We start from the raw sequence: 19,681 nt of genomic DNA, 5'->3' as shown, positions 1-19,681 counted from the left end.
TATCGGCGGTTTCCATAAAATTCTTGAAAAACCTTATAAACATGGTTTTGAACTCTATATCCAGTCGTTTGCTTTCCTCCATTTCTGTCATTTGTGACCTGTTTCTTTGTCTCCGCATTTTTTATGCTTCTCTGTGTTGGCAGAGTGGTTTTGCGTGCTAGATGTCCTGTAGGGCCCAGTGGCTCAGCCTCCCCAGTTACCTGAGGTGGACACTCTTGGTGCACCCCCTTGTGGGCTTTGTGCACAGTCTTGTTGTAGTTATGCCTTGATTGCTGTAGGATCACTGGGAGGAATTGACCTCCAGGCCAATTGGCAGTGAGAATCGGCTGTGTCTGCAGTGGGAGAACTTCTGTGGCAAGACACCCTTCTGGGGCAAGACTTGCTTCAGTGGGGCTTTGGTGCTCACTGAGTCTGCCCTGAGTGTGTCCCTCATGGATCTGAGGAGTTGTAATCCGGTTGGTCCCCCTCTGACAACTGGGTACACTGGCTCTTGGATCTAAGGAGGTGCTAATTTAGCCTCGGCCTGAGGTTACCCGGCAGGAGCTATGAAGAGAACTGCAGATTCCTCTTCTTTTTTTGGAGTTTGGAGGTGCCCTGATGAGGCCCAGCTGTGAACCAGTGCAAGCTGCTGTGGGGCCTTGGGCCTTCTCTTGGAAGTTCTGGGTCTGTCTGGCCCAGCTGCAATTTGTTAGGTAATTTTCAGGTTGCAAAGGGCCGGGGCATTCATATGCAAAAGCCTCTGCTGCAGCCTGGGTGGGGCGGGGCAAGCAGCTATGGTGGATCCTTAGCCCTGCCCTACGGGGCCGCGCGTCTCAGTGTCCCGGTAATTGCTGCAAGCACCTCTGAGGGAAAGCCGCCCTCAAGTTCCGAGTTCTGCCTGCTGCCAGACAGTCCAGTTTCTCCCCGTATGAGTCCTGGGTCCCCAGAGACTTCCCGGAACCAGAGTTCAGAGCAGTCGGGAGCTTGTGCCTCCCTCCCGATTCAAAAAGACAGCCGAGTCCTCAGGTGCCAGCCCCTTTCCGCGCGTGCGAGCCTCCGTACCTCTGCACTTTACTTCCGCAGCTCCTCTGGCTCTCAGTATGCTTTTCTTTCCTTCTAGTTGTAGAATTTCCACTCAGCCAGCCTTCCTGTAGTTCTGGATGATGTCTGTTTTGTCTTTTCGTTGTATTTTTGAAGTTGTTGTGGGAGGCAGCAATTTCCCGGTATTTACCTATGCCGCCATCTTAGTTTCCCTACAATCCTATTTTAAGTTTATTATCTACCACCTAAGAAAGGCCCCCAGGGAAAAGGACCGAAAAAATCAAGAGAAGGGTTAAGGCTGATAATTATTCATGGTGTTTTACTTTTCAAGTGGCATTTCTTCTCTAAAGGCTGCTTTTGGTACCTGTAATCTGCTGGTTATTAACACAGTGGAATCTTGGTTCTTGAACTTAATTTGTTCCAGAAGTCTGTGTGAGAACTGATTTTTTCGAAAAGCTAGTCATTTTTTTTCACTTCTCTATATATAAAAGCCTAAGCGAGCGAACAACCGAATGAGCGGTTGACTAGTCGCTATGACGCGCACTGACCACCAGGGGACAGATGCTCAATGCACAGGATTGGGCTCCCTCCTGTCTGGATTAGGCCTGCGAGGATTGGGCCAAAACCAGCTATCCAACATCCCACGAGGCGTCTTGTATTGCGAGAGGGCGCAGGCTAGGCTGAGGAACCCCACCGGTGCATGAAACCGTGCACTGGGCCTCTAGTTAGAAACAAAGTAAATTGAGTTAATCCATTCTAGGCCCCCAAATGATTCCATTTTAATCTTTCCAAATTGCCTGTGACCCTTGTTTCATGAGCACTTTCACATCCTTAGCAACATCAGCACTCTTGATGGCCCCTTTATGTTTTAAAATTGTGCTAATCGCCCAGTTGTGGTGGCTCAGTGGATTAAGTGTCTTCCCATGGACCAAGAGGTCCCAGGTTCTATTGGCTCCAGGTTCTATTCCCAGTCAGGCAGGTTGCGGGCTCAATCCCCAGTAGGGGGCATGCAAGAGGCCGTGGATCAGTTGTTTTCTCTCATTGATGTTTCTATCTCTCCCTTTCCCTTCCTCTATGAAAATCAATAAAAATATATTTTTTTTAAAATCATGCTAATCATCGATTTTGCCATGCCATACTTGGTAGCTAGATCATGCACACAAACACCTCTATCATACTTTGCAATTATTTCTTTTTAAAGCTTTATCATTGTTCACTTTGCTGCTATCATTAACCTTCTCAGAACCTATGGTGAATACTGTATATATTTAATAATAAACAGCAACAAAAGCAAAAAACCACAAAAATATTCACAGCACAATTTCCTGATATGTTAACAATGTGAGGTTTAGCAGTAAACTGACTCATACTCGCTCATTATCTCTTTTGTCACCTGAGAGATGCATGACTGATCGTAAGGTATCAGCATGAAAGGCCTGTTGGGTCAAGAAGTTTTGTTCAATAACCAAGATGTTTTTCTGTGAACAACTTGGTTGAGAACTGAATTGTTTGAGATAAGGGATGTTTGAGAATAGAGGTTTGACTGTATAGGTTTTTAGTTGATGATTTGGGGGGAGGTGCGTGGAGGGAAAAGCATGGAATAACTTCATTTGTTTCCCAACTCATACCAAATTCTGGGCCAGTATACCACCTACACACAGGCTCTCAAATTCCAGGAGCGAGGGCATTGAACAAGGGGGCAGGGGAAGGAGAAAAGAGGCAATCACTGCCCTTACCGGACGAGACACAGGGGGCACCCAAATGTGCTTGATTTTGGAGGACTAATGCCCCACCCCAAGTCCCACACACTGCAGCAGATCTCACTATTGCATTAAAGGGGTCCAGGCATCATTTTTAAACCTAAAGGATTTAAATTTAAGTAGCAACGATGCAACTTCAATACAAAGTATTCAAACTCTGTCTCTTTTTTGTATTTATTTTTATTTCAAAGAAGAAGGGAGAGGGAGGGAGGGAGAGCGAGAGTGAGAGAGAGAGAGAGAAAGATCAATAATGAGAGAGAATCATCAATCAACTGCCCTCTGCATGGCCCCCACTAGGGATCGATCCTGCAACTTGGGCATGTGCCCTGACCGGGAATTGAAGCATGACCTCTCGGTTCATAAGTCAATGCTAAACCACTGAGCCACACTGGCTAGGCTGGTCTTTATTTTTAATATCATTAGCTGCTCTTTAAGAATTAGCACTCAGATAACTGGTAATTATTCTACTATACATGCCTTTTTCATAAAGTGGAGCAAGGAAGCCTTAGTGTTCCAGCCCTGCGGGCTGTTTGGCAGGAGTGGGCTTGTTTAATGGTCTACTTCAGCTGTGCTCACTGAGTCAGTGAGCTCGGCATCTGTCTCTTTGTCTGCATACTGTCCTGGGCTGTAATCCAGACCAGGTGTGCAGATTCGTGGAGAGGACAAGCAGGGTCACTTCAATGAGAAGGTGGAGCCAGAGGCCTGTTTTTCATCTTGATGATGGTGTGCAAGTCTCTCTCTAGTTACCCAGTATGAAGTTTACTCTTTATCGTCTTTTCTTTTTTCTTTTCCCCTTCCCTTCCCTTTTCTTCTTTTCTTTCCTTCTTTCCTCTCTTCCTTTTCTTTTCTTTCTTTTTATTTATTGTCTAAAGTTTTACATAAGTCTCCTTTTTCCCCAATTGACACTTCCCCCCAACCCCCCGCCATTCCCACCCCGGGAAAGTCCCCACCGCCCCAGTGTCTGTGTCCACTGGTTATGCTAATATGCATGCATACAAGTCCTTTGGTTGCTCTCTTACCCTACCCCTCCCCTGCCATTTGTCTCTGGATCTATTCTTGTTCATCAAATGATGTTGATCATTATATGCTACATATGAGATGTGATATTTATCTTTCTCCAACTGGCTTGCTTTGCTTAGCATAATGCTCTCCAGTTCTATCCATGCTGTTGCAAATGGTAAAAGTTCCTTCTTTTTTATAGCAGCATAGTATTCCATTGTGTAGATGTACCACAGTTTTTTAATCCACTCATCTGCTGATGGGCACTTAGGCTGTTTCCACATCTTAGCTATGGTGAATTGTGCTGTTATGAACATAGGGGTGCATATATCCTTTCTAATTGGTGTTTCTAGTTTCTTTGGATACAGTCCTAGATATTGGATTACTGGGTCAAAAGGGACCTCCATTTTTAACTTTTTAAGGAAACTCCATACTGTCTTCTACAGTGGCTGCACCAGTCTGCATTCCAACCAGTGTGGGAGGGTTCCTTTTTCTCCACATCCCGCCAGCACTTGTTGTTTGTTGATGATAGCCATTCTGATAGGTATGAGATGGTATAGATTTGATGTATGAGATTGTTGTTTTGATTTGCATCTCTCGGATGATTAGTGCCTTTAAGCATGTATTCATGTCTCTCGGCCTTCTGTATGTCCTCTTTTGAAAAGTGCCTATTTAGATCCTTTGTACATTTTTTAAGTTGGATTGTTTATCTTCCTTTTGTTAAGTTGTATGAGTTCCCTGTAAATGTTGGAGATTAAACCCTTATCTGAAATATCATTGGCAAAAATGTTCTCCCATGCAGTGGGCTTTCTTGTTGTTTAGTTGGTTTCTTTTGCTGTTCAAAACCTTTTTATTTTGATGTAGTCCCATTTGTTTATTTTCTCCTTAGTCTCCACTGGCCTAGGAGCTGTGTCTGTAAAGATATTGCTATGGCATATGTCTGCCATTTTGCTGCTTATGGAGTCTTGTAGGATTTTTATAGTTTCTCATCTTACATTAAGTCTTTTACCCATTTTGAGTTTGTTTTTGTACATGGTGTAAGTTGGTGATCTAGTTTCATTTTTTTGCATGTATCTGACTAATTTTCCCAACACCCTGTATTGAAGAACCTGTCCTGACTCCATTGTATGCCCTTGCCACCTTTGTCAAATATTAATTGAGCATAATGGTTTGGATTGATTTATGGGTTCTCTGTTCTGTTCCATTGGTCTATATGTCTGTTCTTGTGCCAGTACCAGGCAGTTTTCAGAACTGTGGCTTGGTAATATAGCTTGATATCTGGTATTGTGATCCCTCCAACATTATTCTTCTCAGGATTGCTGTGACTATTCAGGGTCTTTTCTTTTCTTTTTTTTATTCCAGATGAATATTTGGAGAGTTTGTTCTAGATCTTTGAAATATGCTGTTGGTATTTTAATGGGGCTTGCATTGAATCTATAGATTGCTTTGGGTAGTATGGACATTTTAATGATGTTGGTTCTACCAGTCCATGAACATGGTATATTCTTCCATTTGTTCATGTCTTCCTCTATCTCTTTTTTCAATGTCCTGTAGTTTTTTGAATACAGGTCTTTTATCTCCTTAGTTAAGTTTATTCCTAGGTATCTTAATTTTTTTTGCGCAATGGTAAATGGGATTGTTTTTTTCATGTCTCTTCCTGTGAATTCATTATTGATGTATAGAAAAGCCATAGACTTCTGGGTGTTAATTTTGTATCTTTTTTTTTTTAATATATTTTATTGATTTTTTACAGAGAGGAAGGGAGAGGCTTAGAGAGTTAGAAACATCGATGAGAGAGAAACATCCATCAGCTGCTTCCCGCACGCCTCCTACTGGGGATGTGCCCGCAACCCAGGTACATGCCCTTGACTGGAATCGAACCTGGGACCCTTCAGTCCGCAGGCCGACGCTCTATCCACTGAGCCAAACCGGTCAGGGCTAATTTTGTATCTTGCTAAATTGCTGAATTCATTTATTAGGTCTAGTTTTTTGATGGAGTCTTTGGGGTTTTTCTATGTATAATGTCATGTCATCTGCAAATAAGGACAGTTTTACTTCTTTCCCAATTTGGATGCCTTTTATTTCTTCTTCTTGTCTGATGGCTATGGCTATCACTTCCAGTACTATATTGAACAGGAGCGGTGAAAGGGGGCATCCCTCTCTTGTTCCCATTATCAGGGGAAATGAGTTTAATTTTTGCTCATTGAGTATGATATTAGCTGTAGGTCTGTCATATAAGGCTTTTATTATATTGAGATATGATCCCTCTATTCCCAGTTTGCTGAGTTTTTACCAAGAAAGCATGTTGGATTTTGTCAAATGCTTTTTCTGCATCCATTGATGATTATGTGTTTTTTGTCTCTCAGTTTGTTTATGTGATGTCCACACTTATTGATTTGTAAATACTGTACCATCCTTGCATCCCCGGAATAAATCCCACTTGGTCATGGTATATGATCTTTCTAATGTAATGTTGATCTGATTTGCTAGAATTTTGTTGAGGATTTTAGCATCTATGTTCATCAAGGATATTGGCCTGTAGTTTTCTTTTTTTGTGGTGTCTTTATCTGGTTTTGCAATTAAGGTAATGCTGCCTTCATAGAAAGAGTTCCATTGGAAAGGTGCCTTCCTCTTGAATTTTTTGGAATAGTCTGAGGAGGATAGGTTTTAGTTCTTTGAATGCTTGGTAGAACTCCCCTGTAAAGCCATCTGGACCAGGGATTTTGTTTGCTGGAATATTTTTTATCACTGTTTCAATTTCTTCGGTAGTTATCGGCCTATTCAGGTTTTTTGATTCTTCCTGATTGAGTTTTTGGAGCTTGTATTTTTCTAAGAATATGTCCATTTCATCTAGGTTGTCCATTTTGTTGGAATAGAGTTGTTCATAGTATTTTTTCTTTTTTTTTCTTTTTTTTTAATATTTTTTATTGATTAAGATATTACATATGTGTACCCTCTACCCCCCCTCTCCCCGCTCACCCCCTCACCCCCCCGTTGTCCGTGTCCATTGGTTAGGCCTATATGCTTGCATATAAGTCCTTTGGTTGATCTTTCCCCCTTGCCCCCACCCTCCCCTACCTTCCCTCCAAGGCCCGACAGTCCAATCAATGCCTCTCCGTCTCTGGATCAGTCCTTGTTCATCAGTTTATGTTGTTCATTATATTCCACAAATAAGTGAGATCTTGTGGTATTTATCCGCTCTCCAGTTCCATCCATGCTGTGGCAAATGGTAAGAGTTCCTTTTTCTTCTTCCTCTTCTTAAAGAATACCTTTCAGCATTTCATATAATGCTGGTTTGGTGGTGATGAACTCCTTTAGCTTTTTCTTATCCGTGAAGCTCTTTATCTGACCTTCCATTCTGAATGATAGCTTTGCTGGATAAAGTAATCTTGGTTGTAGGTTCTTGCTATTCATCTCTTTGAATATTTCTTGCCACTCTCTTCTGGCCTGCATGGTTTCTGTTGAGAAATCAGCTGACAGTTGGATGGGTACTCCCTTGTAGGTAACTGACTGTCTTTCTCTTGCTGCTTTTAAGATTCTCTCTTTATCTTTTGCTCTTGGCATTTTAATTATGATGTGTCTTGGTGTGGTCCTCTTTGGATTCCTTTTGTTTGGGGTTCTCTGCGCTTCCTGGACTTGTAAGTCCATTTCTTTCACCAGGTGGGGGAAGTTTTCTGTCATTATTTCTTCAAAAAGGTTTTCAATATCTTGCCCTCTCTCTCCTTCTGGTACCCCTATAATTCTGATGTTGGTACGCTTGAAGTTGTCCCAGAGGTTCCTTACACTATCTTCATATTTTTTGAATCTCTTTTCTTTTTTCTTTTTTGGTTGGGTATTTTTTGTTTCTTTGCATTTCAAATCTTTGACTTGATTCTTGGGATCCTCTTGTCTGCTGTTGGATCTCTGTAAAGTATTCTTTATTTCAGTCAGTGTATGCATAATTTCTAATTGGTCCTTTTTCATGACCTCCATGGTCTCACCATATTCCTTGAGGGATTCATTAAATTTATCGGCGGTTTCCATAAAATTCTTGACAAACCTTATAAACGTGGCCTTGAACTCTAAATCCAGTCGTCTGGCCTCCTCCGTTTCTGCCAATTGTGACCTGTTTCTTTGTCTCCGCATTTTGGCTGCTTCCCTGTGTTGATAGAGTGGCCTGCGCGCCAGGTGTCCTTTAGGGCCCAGTGGCTCAGCCTCCCCAGTTACCTGGGGTGGACACTCTTGGTGCACTCTTGGTGCCTCGCTAGTTGTAGGATCACTGGGAGGAATTGACCTCCAGGCCAATTGGCTGTGGGAAGCAGCTGTGTCTGAAGTGGGAGAATGGTCCCCCTCTGACCACTCGGTACAGTGGCTCCTGGATCTAAGGAGGTGCTAATTCAGCCCCTGCCTGAGGCCACACAGCAGGAACTACGAAGAGGCTCAGCTGTGAAGCAATGCAAGCCGCTGCGGGGCCTTGGGCCTTCTCTTGGAAGTTCCGGGTCTGGCTGGCCCGGCTGCAGTTAGGTAATTATCAGGTTGCAAAGTTCTGGGGCATTCACATGCAAAAGCCTCTGCCGCAGCCCGGGTGGGGTGTGGTCTCAGGTAGTCAAAGGGCGTAGAAAGAAGCAATGGCTGATTCTCCGCGCCTGGAGTCGCGCGTCTCAGTGTCCCGGTAACGGCTGCAAGCACCTCTGAGGGAAAGTGGCCCTCAAGTTCGCCCGCTGCCGCCTGAGAGAGCCGCCTCTCCCCGTATGAGACCTGGGTCCCCAGAGACTTCCCGGAACCGGGGTTCAGAGCAGTCGGGAGCTTGTGATTCAAAAAGACAGCCGCGTCCTCAGGTGCCACCCCCTTTCCGCGCGCGCGAGCCGCCGCCGTACCTCTGCACTCAGCCTCCGCAGCTCCTCTGGCTCTCAGCGTGCTTTTCTTTTCTTCTAGTTGTAGAAATTACACTCAGCCAGCCTTCCTGTTGTTTTGGACGATGTTTGCTCCGTCCTTTGGGCTAATTTTCAATTGTTGTGGGAGGCGACTATTTCCCGGTGTTTATCTATGCCGCCATCTTAGTTTCTCCCATAGTATTTTTTCATAATCGTTTGCATTTCTGTGGGATCGGTTATTTTGTCTCTTTCATTTCTGATTTTGTTTATTTGGGTCCTCTCTCTTTGCTTCTTGGTGAGCCTGGCTAGAGGTTCATTAATCTTATTTATCTTTTCAAAGAACAAGCTCTTGGTTTTGTTGATCTTTATTATTATTATAATTATTATTTTTTGTCTCTATGTCATTTATTTCTGCTCTGATCTTTATTATTTCCTTCCTTCTGCTTACGCTGGGCTTTTCTTGTTGCTCTCTAACTCTTTGAATTGTAGGGTTAGGTAATTTATTACCATTTTTTCTTGTTTTTTGACGTAGGCCTGTAGAGCTATGAACTTCCCTCTCAAGACCACTTTCACTGTGTCCTATAGATTTTGGATTGTTGTGTTTTCATTGTCGTTTATTGCTATGATGGTTTTTATTTCTTCTTTGATCTCTTTGGTAACCCATTGTTTAATAGCATGCTATTTAGCCTCCAGGTATTTGACTTTTTTCACTGTTTTTATTGTAGTTGATTTCTAATTTTATGCCATTGTGATCTGAGAAGATGCTTGATATAATTTCTATCTTCTTGAATTTGAAGAGACTTTGCCTGTGTTCCAATATGTGGTCTATCTTTGTAAATGACCCATGTGCACTTGAGAAGAATGTATATTCTGTGGTTTTGGTGTGAAATGTTCTGAAGATGTCAATTAATTCCAACTGCTCTAGTGAGTCATTTAGGATTGGTGTTTCTTTGCTGATTTTTTGTTTAAAAGGATTTATCCAGTGGTGTTAGTGGGGTATTAAAGTCCCCTACTGTGACTATATTGCTGTCAATCTCTCCCTTGATATTTTCCAGAAGTTTTTTTTTTATGTATTTGGGTGCTCCAGTATTGGGTGCATATATGTTTTACCAGAGTTATATCTTCTTGTTGAATTGCTCCCTTTAGTATTATGAAGTGGCCTTCCTTATCTCCTGTTATGGCCTTCACTTTGAGGTCTAATTTGTCAGATATAAATATTGCTACCCCAGCTTTTTTAAAATTTCCATTCACCTGAAAAACCTTTTTCCATCCCTTCACCATTAGTTTATGTGAGTCCTTTGTTCCAAGGTGGGTCTCCTGTAGACAGCTGATATATGGGTCATGTTTTCTTATCCACTCAGCTACCCTATGTCTTTTGATTGGGGCATTTAATCCACTTACATTTAAAGTTATTATTGATACGTATTTGTCTGTCACCATTTTTATTCTTTATGCCTGTGTTCCTTCTTCCCTTCCTATTTCTTCTTTTTACAGCAGTCCCTTTAACATTTCTTGCATTGCTGGTTTGGTGGTAATAAACTCCCTTAGTCCTTTATTGTCTGTGAAGCTCCTGATTTCACCCTCAACTCTGATTGATACAGTATTCTGGGATTCAGATCCTTGCTTTGCATGACTTTGTATATTTCATTCCATTCCCTTCTGGCTGTATGTGTTTCTGTTGAGAAATCAGTCGATAGTCTGATGGGAGATTCCTGGTAGGTAACTTTCTATCTCTCTCTGGCAGCCTTTAAGATTCTTACTTTGTCGTTGGTGTTTGCCAACTTAATTATAATGTGTCTTGATGTTGGTATTTTTGGGTTCATCTAGTATGGGACTCTGTGAGCTTCTTGGACTTGTGTGAGTTTTTTCTTCTTCCCAATATCAGGGAAGTTTTCTGTCATTATTTCTTCAAACAGGTTTTCTATTCCTTGCTCAGTTTCCTCTCCTTCTGGGACCCCTATTATTCGAATGTTGTTTCATTTCATGGTGTCCCAAAGTTCCCTTAGGCTCTCCTCCTGTTTTTTAAGCTTTTTCCAGTTGCTGCTCTGCTTGTGTATTTTTTCCTACCTTGTCTTCTGGCTCACTGATGCAGTCCTCCACTTCTTCTAGACTACTGTTGATGCTTTCTATTGTGTTACTGCAGTGATGTCATTTTTCATTTCTTCTTGCTACTTTGTCATTTCCTCTTGGTTCTTACAAATATTGTTGTTTGTCTTCCATCCATTTCAGTGTCTTTATGACCAATGCTCTGAAATTTTTCTCTGACATATTGCTTGCCTCCATTTTGTTTACTTCCTTTTCCGATGATTTCTCCTTTTCTTTCATATGGAGGCTGTTTCTTTGTCTTCTCATGTTTGCTCCTCTCAGGGTGTCTGGTTATGTAGCTCTGTCTCTCCTGCATTGACTTAAAGGCACAAAATACAACACGACAAGACACAACACATAGGGCACCAAACACAAATGTATTCATGATACCAATATCCCCAAATAAAGGTGACCACCAGAGAAAAGAGAACTAGGGAAGAGAAGAGAGTGCAAAAATGATATTGAGAAAAGTAAAAAATGTAAGAGAGAAAAGAAAGAGAAGAAAAAAGAAGGGGGAAAATATAAGTATATGGGGAGAAAACTCAAAAAAACCCCAACGGCTAATCCAAAAAATGCAAACAGCAAACACTCTGAGATGAATGCAAACAACAAACAACAACTAATCCAAAAAATGAAAACAACTAACACCCAGCTGAATCTGAGGCAGAGCTCTCTCTAGGCAATCTCTGACCTTTCCATCCACGGATTGCCTCACGAGCAGTGTTTAATTCATCAATTCCAGGTGGGTGTTGTTCAATTCAGCTGTTCCTTCTATCTGCTCTGTGAGAAGGCGCAGGGCTTGCCCATGTTTTGGGGGCTGCTTTGTCTTCCCCTGGACAAACTTTTTAGGCACCCGTGGCCAGGGAGGCTGGAGTCTCAGTGGTTGCGGGTTCACAGCTAAGGCAGCTGGTCCCTAGGAGATGTGGTTGTTGGGTCCCAGGAGGTATCTGAAGTCTCCCCAGTTGAAGGTGAGGCTGTGTTTCTGATCACAGCTGCTCTACCCTTCAAGATGGCGTAGTCTCTGGGGCAGAGCCAGCCGCTGCAGGAGAGATTTCAGCAGTAGTAAAGGCTGCCCGGCCAGGGGAGCCTGGTCTGCCAGTCCCCAACAGTGCTGTGGAATATAGCTGATAAATACAGACACTCCCGCATATCCACACACTCTTCTTTCGCTCTCTCACTCACACACTATCTTGCAGCCTGTCCCGTTGGCCACCATCTTGGGTCCTTCTACTCTTTATCTCTTTTCATGAGAGGGCACCTCCCTCTCCCCCAAAATGTTAGTGGACAACATATTGAGCAAAGATAGCATTCATGTTTGGGGACTCCAAGCACTGCCAGGTAGGAAACTGGATCAGTGGGACTATTAAAATGTTGAAAGTTCAAAACTTGGAGGTATCACGCTACCTGATATTGAATTATATGACAAGATTATGGTAATCAAAGCAGCATGGTAATGGCATAGAAATAGATACAAAGATCAATGGAACAGAACAGAAAGTCCAGAAATAAATCCACACCTATATGGAGAATTAATGTAACAATGGAGGCAAAGATCTAACCATTATGCTGTAAACATGAAACTAATATAATATTGAATGTAAACTGTAATTGAAAAAAAAATTTTAATGTTTAAAGTTCATAACCTTTTGCCAGTAGTCTCACTTTTGGAAATTTATACCTCAGAAACAAAAGCACTAGTAGAAATGAAAATATTTTTTTTAGGAGACTTTACTGCAGCATTTTTTGTTGTGGCAAAAAGAAAAAAAAAAATTCTCCAAATTTGAAAACAAATAAAACAACCTGCTTGTCCATCAATAGGGGAAATGTTGAATCAACTGTGATGCACTCAGGCAGGTATAAGGACACAAGGAGTTAGACTTACATCTACTGGTCTGAAGAGAAGTCCATAAATCTCATTGTTAAATGAAAAAAAGCAAGCTGCTGAGTAATAGGTATAATACATTAAAATTTTTTATAAAAAGCTGGAAAAAGCACATGCATATATAAATATATATGTTCATAAGCTTTGGTCTGGAATGTCGAAAGGCACATATAACATTGCTCCCACTGGTTAGTCTGGGGATTTGGATTGACTTAGAGGGAGACTAATTTGTATATTTCACTAAATGTTTCTATTGCTTGAGTTGTTACAGCAAATATATGTTATTTTGTAACTTCAAAAAATCCAATAAAATAAATTCGCTATCAAGAAAAAAGTTGTAACACCCCTCTCAAACAAACTAAGTAAAAACCATTTAAAAATAAGGGGAAAAAAGCAAAAACTCTTGTCCCTTTTGTTGCTTTTTCAAGGCAATAATGGCCATAAAATTTTCCACAAAGTAACTAGAAAAATAAAAATTCTGTATTTTTTTTTTCCTTAATGTTCCAGAAGTGCTCTTACCGCAACTTTGCCAAATTATCCCCATGAGTAGAGTAGGCCTGTTGTCTCACCCTGCTCCTGCACCATCTAAATGTATAGGCACCTGTGGCTGATGAGGTGCTGTTTGTTCCTAGGCTGTTCTGTTCTTGGTGTGGAAAAAAAGCGATCATGTATGGTTGATGGCAAATATTTGAGAATAAAAACATCTCAAGTTTTCCAGCTGAGAAGTAAACTTGGCACCACAGAATTACTTATTTACAAACACTTTTAAAGTACTTACTCTGTGCTCGAGGTTATTCTGGTTCCCTTGAGTTAGGTACAAGTATTATCCCCATTTTACAGATGAAGTAACAGAGGTACAGAAATCACCCAATGGAGAAGTAGCAGAGCCAAGCTTCAAACCCAGGAGTCTGCTTAGAGTTAGTATCAGTTGGGGTTCTCCAGAGAAACAGAACCAATCAGGATTGGCTTATGTGATTATGGGGGCTGGCAAGTTTGATATGTATAGGGCAGGCAGGCAGGAAGTGATACTGAGGTCTTAAGACAGAATTTCTTTTTCCCCAGGGAAACCTCAGTTTTTCTCTTAAGCCTTTCAACTGGTTGGATGAGGCCTATCCACATTGTCAAGGAAGTCTACTGATCGTAGATGTTCACCACATCTACAAAATACATTCACAACAACACTTACAGATGAATGTTTGAATAACTGGGTACTATAGCTTAGTTTTGATGCACAAAAACTAAACATCATGGGGCTCATACTTTTACATGTTGGGTCCAAGATTTATAATAAACTAAAGATAATTTAGTAATGGGCTACCCCATTACAAAATAGTGCTCCTCACCTAATTAAAATAGAGATTAAAATAGAATTTGAATCTCTTTTTCAATTCAAGTAGCTTCTAGCACAAAATATTGCTTCAAGTAAGTGTTCAATAGATAATATTGAAAGAACGAGCAACTGAATTATTTAGGTGATATTTTATAAGGCTTTCCAGGCATTGAGACCTCTGGCTCCCTTTTTAAATTTAAAATCATTTTGCTCAAGTGACATACAGGTTTTATGAATGAAAAATGGAGAATATCTGCATAAAAATTCTCTTTTTGATATTATTCCTCAGTGATCCTATTTGATAGGAAATAATGCAGATATATATTTTTGAATTTGTCTAAATTAGACAGACTTAGTTCATAATAATTAGCTCTTATTTTTAACCTTGAAAAATATAACTTCTTTTTCAAAGGAAAAAGAAGATTTGCAAGTTAATCATATTTTCAGAGTTCTGTGATCCAGAAAGGGTTAAGAACCGCAGTGCCACAAGTCTCTCCATCACAGACTGTTTGCTCTGGCTTCTCCAGAAAAAACACAAAGCATCTCCAAAAGAATCTTTCATCTAAATCTCAGGAAGGCCAATGGCATTTTTCTCTACTTTTACTTGCAGTGTTATTCTGCCCTCCTTCTAGCCCAGGGGTGGGCAAACTTTTTGACTCAAGGGCCACAATGGGTTCTTAAACTGGACCTGGAGGGCCGGAACAAAAGCATGGATGGAGTGTTTGTGTGAACTAAGATAAATTCAAAGTAAACATCATTACATAAAAGGGTATGGTCTTTTTTTTTTTTAGTTTTATTCATTTCAAACGGGCCGGATCCAGCCCGCGGGCTGTAGTTTGCCCACGGCTGTTCTAGCCCCTCACACACATAACCAATTATTCTCCACCTGCCAAACTAGCAAGCGGCTTTACACCTGTATCCGCATGCTTTTCATTACCGGATAAAGAAAAACATTGATGATAATGTAGTTTTCTGCCCATTACCTGTCTCTAATAACATGCTTGTCATCATAATTAGTTTCACCATCCTTGGCTTGCTTTTCTGTCATTTCTTTCCCTTGAGTTCTGTTAATACCAGAAATTGACTTCTATACTATTATTCTGTTCTGTGTAATGGGGCTGACAGCAGAAGTATTCTGCCTTTTTGACAACTGGATATGATTGGTAAAGGTGTGAAGAGGAACTGCTAATACTTCTCAGCTCTATTATATTAACCTGGAAGGCATTCTATCCATGAAATGAATCCAATATTAAACTGCCTGTTTTATGAGTTTTTCTTTAATAAATTTTCTAATCTTTACAATGTTTTCATAGTATCAGTATTTTCTGATCTCTATTTCCTGAGATTAATATGGCAACTTCATTATATGAAAACTGTTTTATTAGATTTTCTTTATTTTTCAGAAAAGAGAAAGAGAAGGAAAGACATATCTGTGAGTTTCTCGCCTTTATCCTGTGTTCCTCTCCCAGTTTCTGGCTGATGCTAGGATGATTAAGCAAGGTTTCGCAGAGACATAATCCAAAGACAGTGCTATTCATATGCCATCAAAAAGTCACAAAGTCTGAAAAAAAGTCACAAAGTCCAAATAAAAATAAATAAATAAACCCTCTACATGTTGAGGAATTCAGAGATGATCCTGGAGGGCAATAAGCAAAGGAGTCACAAGGTCCAATGTACACTCTAGAAATATTGCTTGGGTAGCCGTAAGATGGACGATGCTGCATTTGTGGAAGGAGGAGAGACTCAGTTCAGGAGGCCACTGCAGTGACTGGGGCATAAAGGCCTAGGACAGGGCAGTAGCAGGAGGGATGGAGATGAGAGGAAGATCCGATCACTATTCAGAAGGTAACGCAGCAGGTTGGTAACTAATTGGATGTGAAGGGCAAGAAATAACAACAACTACCACTTAATGAGCACTTCACATGTTTCAGATCATAGGTAGGGCTTTCCTTCATAATCACATGTATCCTTGAAATACCTTGAGGAGTATTATTATCATGTTTTATAGATGAGGAAACCAAAGCATTGTGGGATTAAGTAAATTGTCCAAGGTCATATGCCAATTAAGTGGTAGACTCAGACCAGTCTGACTTCAAGTCCAAACAACTAGCCACTGTGTGACAGGAAGACTCAAGGGTATCTCTAGGATTCTCTAGGGGAGGCTGGGAGTCTGACAGTATCACTAAATGCGGAGCAGAATATAGAAAGAGGTGTTCAGTTCAGTAAAACTCCACAGTCAAGAGCAATGGCTAAAGTCAGGCAGGGCAAGCAAGTTACACATTTTGCTAAAAGACTGCCTCAATAATTAAACGTTATGCAATGAAGTGGTAGAAATTATGAAACAGAAAAGGCTCAGGATGAAGCATGAGACTGCATTAATGTTGAATGTATGTTTTTGACCTTGTTTTTTGAAGATGACTGTAATTATCTGTTTAATGACACAGAAATAGTCTCAGCAATTATTAACTAAGTGCCATCCCCACAGAATCTAGCAGGTTCTATAAAAGGAGGCATTTCTTTGGCCTACACAGTTTCTACCCCTTAAACAGCTTGCTGCTGTTAATTTACCCATCCCTGTCCTACCTTGAACCTTGTAACACCAAAAAGGCTTAAATAAGAAAATCGTATAACCAAGACTTGAAAAGTTTTTAATGTATTGCCTAATATCAGTGGTCGGCAAACTGCAGCTCGCGAGCCACATGCGGCTCTTTGGCCCCTTGAGTGTGGCTCTTCCACAAAATACCACGTGCAGGCGCGCACATACAGTGCGATTGAAACTTCGTGGCCCATGCGCAGAAGTCGGTATTTTGTGGAAGAGCCACACTCAAAGGGCCAAAGAGCTGCAGGTGGCTTACGAGCCACAGTTTGCTGACCACTGGCCTAGTTTAAGGCTTCATGAAAAAATTGGGTAGCAACATGATATAGTGAAAAATAAACTAGGCTTAGAATAAGAAGATTGAATGCCCTGGCTGGGTAGGTCAGTTGGTTAGAACGTCAGCCTAATGTACCAAGGTTGCAGATTCAATCCCCAGTCAGGGCACATACAAGAATCAACCAATAAATGAATAAATAAGTGGAACAACAAATCGATGTTTCTTTCTTTCTCTTTTCTTTTCTCTCTCTCTCTCTCTCTCTCTCTCTCTCTCTCTCAATAAACTAAAAAAATATTTTTTTCTAGAATAAATAGATTGAGTATGAATTCTGCCTTGGAAAACTGTAGTTTTATGACACTGGGCAAATCACCCATGGATCTCTCTCAGCCTCATTTTCTTCATCTGAAAATTGAGGCTAATGATAGCTTACAGAGGATTTCTGTAAGTATTCAATTAAATAATAGATGTCAGGGTATTTAGTACAGGGTTTGGAACACTGCAGAAACTCAATATATTCCAACAGCTTCCCTTCGACTCCTTATGGGAAAGAGGCATGGTACATGTTGTGTGTATGATAAATATTTAATAAATATGTATTTATCATCATTTAAAATACACCTATGCTGTGCAGAAGCTGGTTTTGAATCAGAGTTTATACCACTGATGCATGTTAAACGTTTTTACAGATGACAACTAACCTTTTGAAAATACTATTAAGCTTATATGATCAAAAATTCTACCCAAATAAGTAAACAGCAGTAAAAAAAATCTTATTAATGACAGGCAGAGCAGCTTAGTTTGACAAATCAGACATAAGCTTCACCATCACACCCTCTTGCTGAACAGTGTGAGGGGAAAAAAAAGCACTCCTCTGCCTCTTGGGAAATTTAATTGTCCTGATCCTGGCAGGAAACTTATAACTATTATATTTATTTACAAAACCGCATTCTCAAGGGAAGAGTTTATATAAAGATTATGGTGGGAAAATTGCAGCATATGGCTGGGTTCTCACTTCTTGCATTGGTTTTGCCAGAGTCCTACCCAGGGCTGGCCCCTCTCCAGGCACTCCCAGCAGGGCTGGTTCAATCTCAGGAGCCCTTCCAGACCCACTGCATGACTGCCCATGTATGGGAAGTTTCCCTGCTTCCTGCTCGTGTTTGAATCTCCATCTGCCAGAGTAAGGGAGCCGGCCTCACATCTGGTTTGGTCCCTCATCCCAGGCTTGGATAATAGTAATCAACGTGCGTGTCTCCCTCGTTCTCTGTCTCCATCTTCCCATTCCGTATTTTCCCTTTCCTCCCTCTTAACACATTTCGTGCCGCTCAGGAGTTTTCTCGTGTTTCGTGCGCCATCTCTTAAGGACCGCTCACGAGTATTCTCGTTTTTCACACCCATGGAAAAAGGAGCGAATCTAGATACTTATGTAAACTTTGTTTGGTCCCTCTTCATAGAGGAAAATGTTTTACGCAGTACCATACGTTAAAAAAGCACTAGGAACTTTAATTGTTTAATTGTTTTTGAAAATAAAAATGTTATAATTATTGAAAAACAACACCTAAAGTGCATTATGATGATTTAAATAAAGTGCAGTTTGCCCAAAATGTGCGGTCCCTGGCGTATGTATGTCTTAGAGATTTCTATGCGGTACGCAATGTGTTAATTTCCATCTCCCACCCAGCTCCATGTTTTTTAATTTCTCTGTGTTTCTCCCTCTCTCTACACATACACATCTCAATAACCTATGTACTGGAAACTAAAACAGCAAGTGCCATTCAAGAGACCCTATGAATTTAGATTCCCCTCCACTTCTGACTTTTACTCACCCAGTGCCATCTCTGAACCAAGAGAGTCTTCAACCACATTCCCAGGTGGGATGGGTAAAACATCATCATCAAAGCTGATGAGGTCGATGTCCCCCAGAGGCTTGCTTTGCAGACCTGGGGCTGCGGGGTTGGCTGAGGCTCCTTCACCCGATGACCTGAATGCTTTGGCTTGTGATGCCACTGGGGGTCGGGGAGGAACAGTGACTGGTTTCAGCAAAGCGGCAGGGCAGCTGGGGTTTTCTGAGGAAACTGATTTCTTCGGCAGCAAAGGTCGAGGAGCAGGAGTTGGGACTCTCTTCCTGCCATCAGGGCTCTCAACCACAGGCCCTCCCCCCAGAGTCTCATGATTAACACTTCGTGTAAGGCCGGGGTTTGGTTTCTTTGGCAATTCAGGTTTGGTTACTGGGATGCCCCCTACTTCTTGCGGTGGAGAGTGTGGGGTGGGCCCTTCCCCTGAGGCCACCTTGCGTCTGTTTTCACTCCAGGAGTCCAGTTCTCCAGAAGCTCTGTTAGCAGCTGGTTTGGGAGCCACAGAGGGTTTCCCTGAGGGAACAGCAGGCCTGGGGGCGAGTGAGCGGGGAGCAATCTCTGGTTTCTTGGGCAGCTCAGAAGTTTCAGTATTTGTCTGACTATCCAATGCTTTGATCCTTGAAACAATACTATTTTGGCTTCGTTCTGTGTTCATAATGTTCATCCCTGCCTGACTGTCCAAGTCGTTGGTATTGTCCAACAGAGACTGGGGTCGGCTTGGGGCTGACTCCTCTTCGGTGGCCGCTGAGCTGATTTTCTGGAGATTCTGTCCTTTAATGTGAGAATCTCTGGCTACTGGTCTGAGGTTGCTTTTTGATCTTGGTTTTGGCACTGGACATCTTGTAGCATTGGAGTTTTCTGGACAAGTGTGTTCCTCAGAAATGTCAAAGACTATTAAAGGTGCCACATTTGTGGGAAGATCACTGGCTGAGACCTCTGGGGCAGGCTGAAGAGGTTTGAGAGGTGCCTGCAGTGCTGATAAGATCAAAATGAACAAAAATAAGTTGCAACATTATAATTTAAAAG

The 19,681-nt window shown here is 41.6% G+C and overlaps 1 protein-coding gene across 1 annotated transcript in view; it reads right to left on the bottom strand.

Moving 5' to 3' along the window:
• SH3D19 (SH3 domain containing 19) overlaps positions 1–19,681 on the bottom strand; it is a 179,849-nt gene that overhangs the window by 42,217 nt on the left and 117,951 nt on the right. Inside the window, exon 7 of the mRNA XM_081090939.1 lies at positions 18,626–19,630. Coding sequence (XP_080947065.1) covers positions 18,626–19,630 — 1,005 coding nt within the window. The remainder of the gene's footprint in view (positions 1–18,625; positions 19,631–19,681) is intronic.

This window comes from Myotis nattereri, assembly GCF_964212035.1.
Source record: "Myotis nattereri genome assembly, chromosome: 5".
Lineage (NCBI taxonomy): Eukaryota > Metazoa > Chordata > Mammalia > Chiroptera > Vespertilionidae > Myotis > Myotis nattereri.
This window is presented reverse-complemented; position numbering and strand designations above follow the sequence as displayed.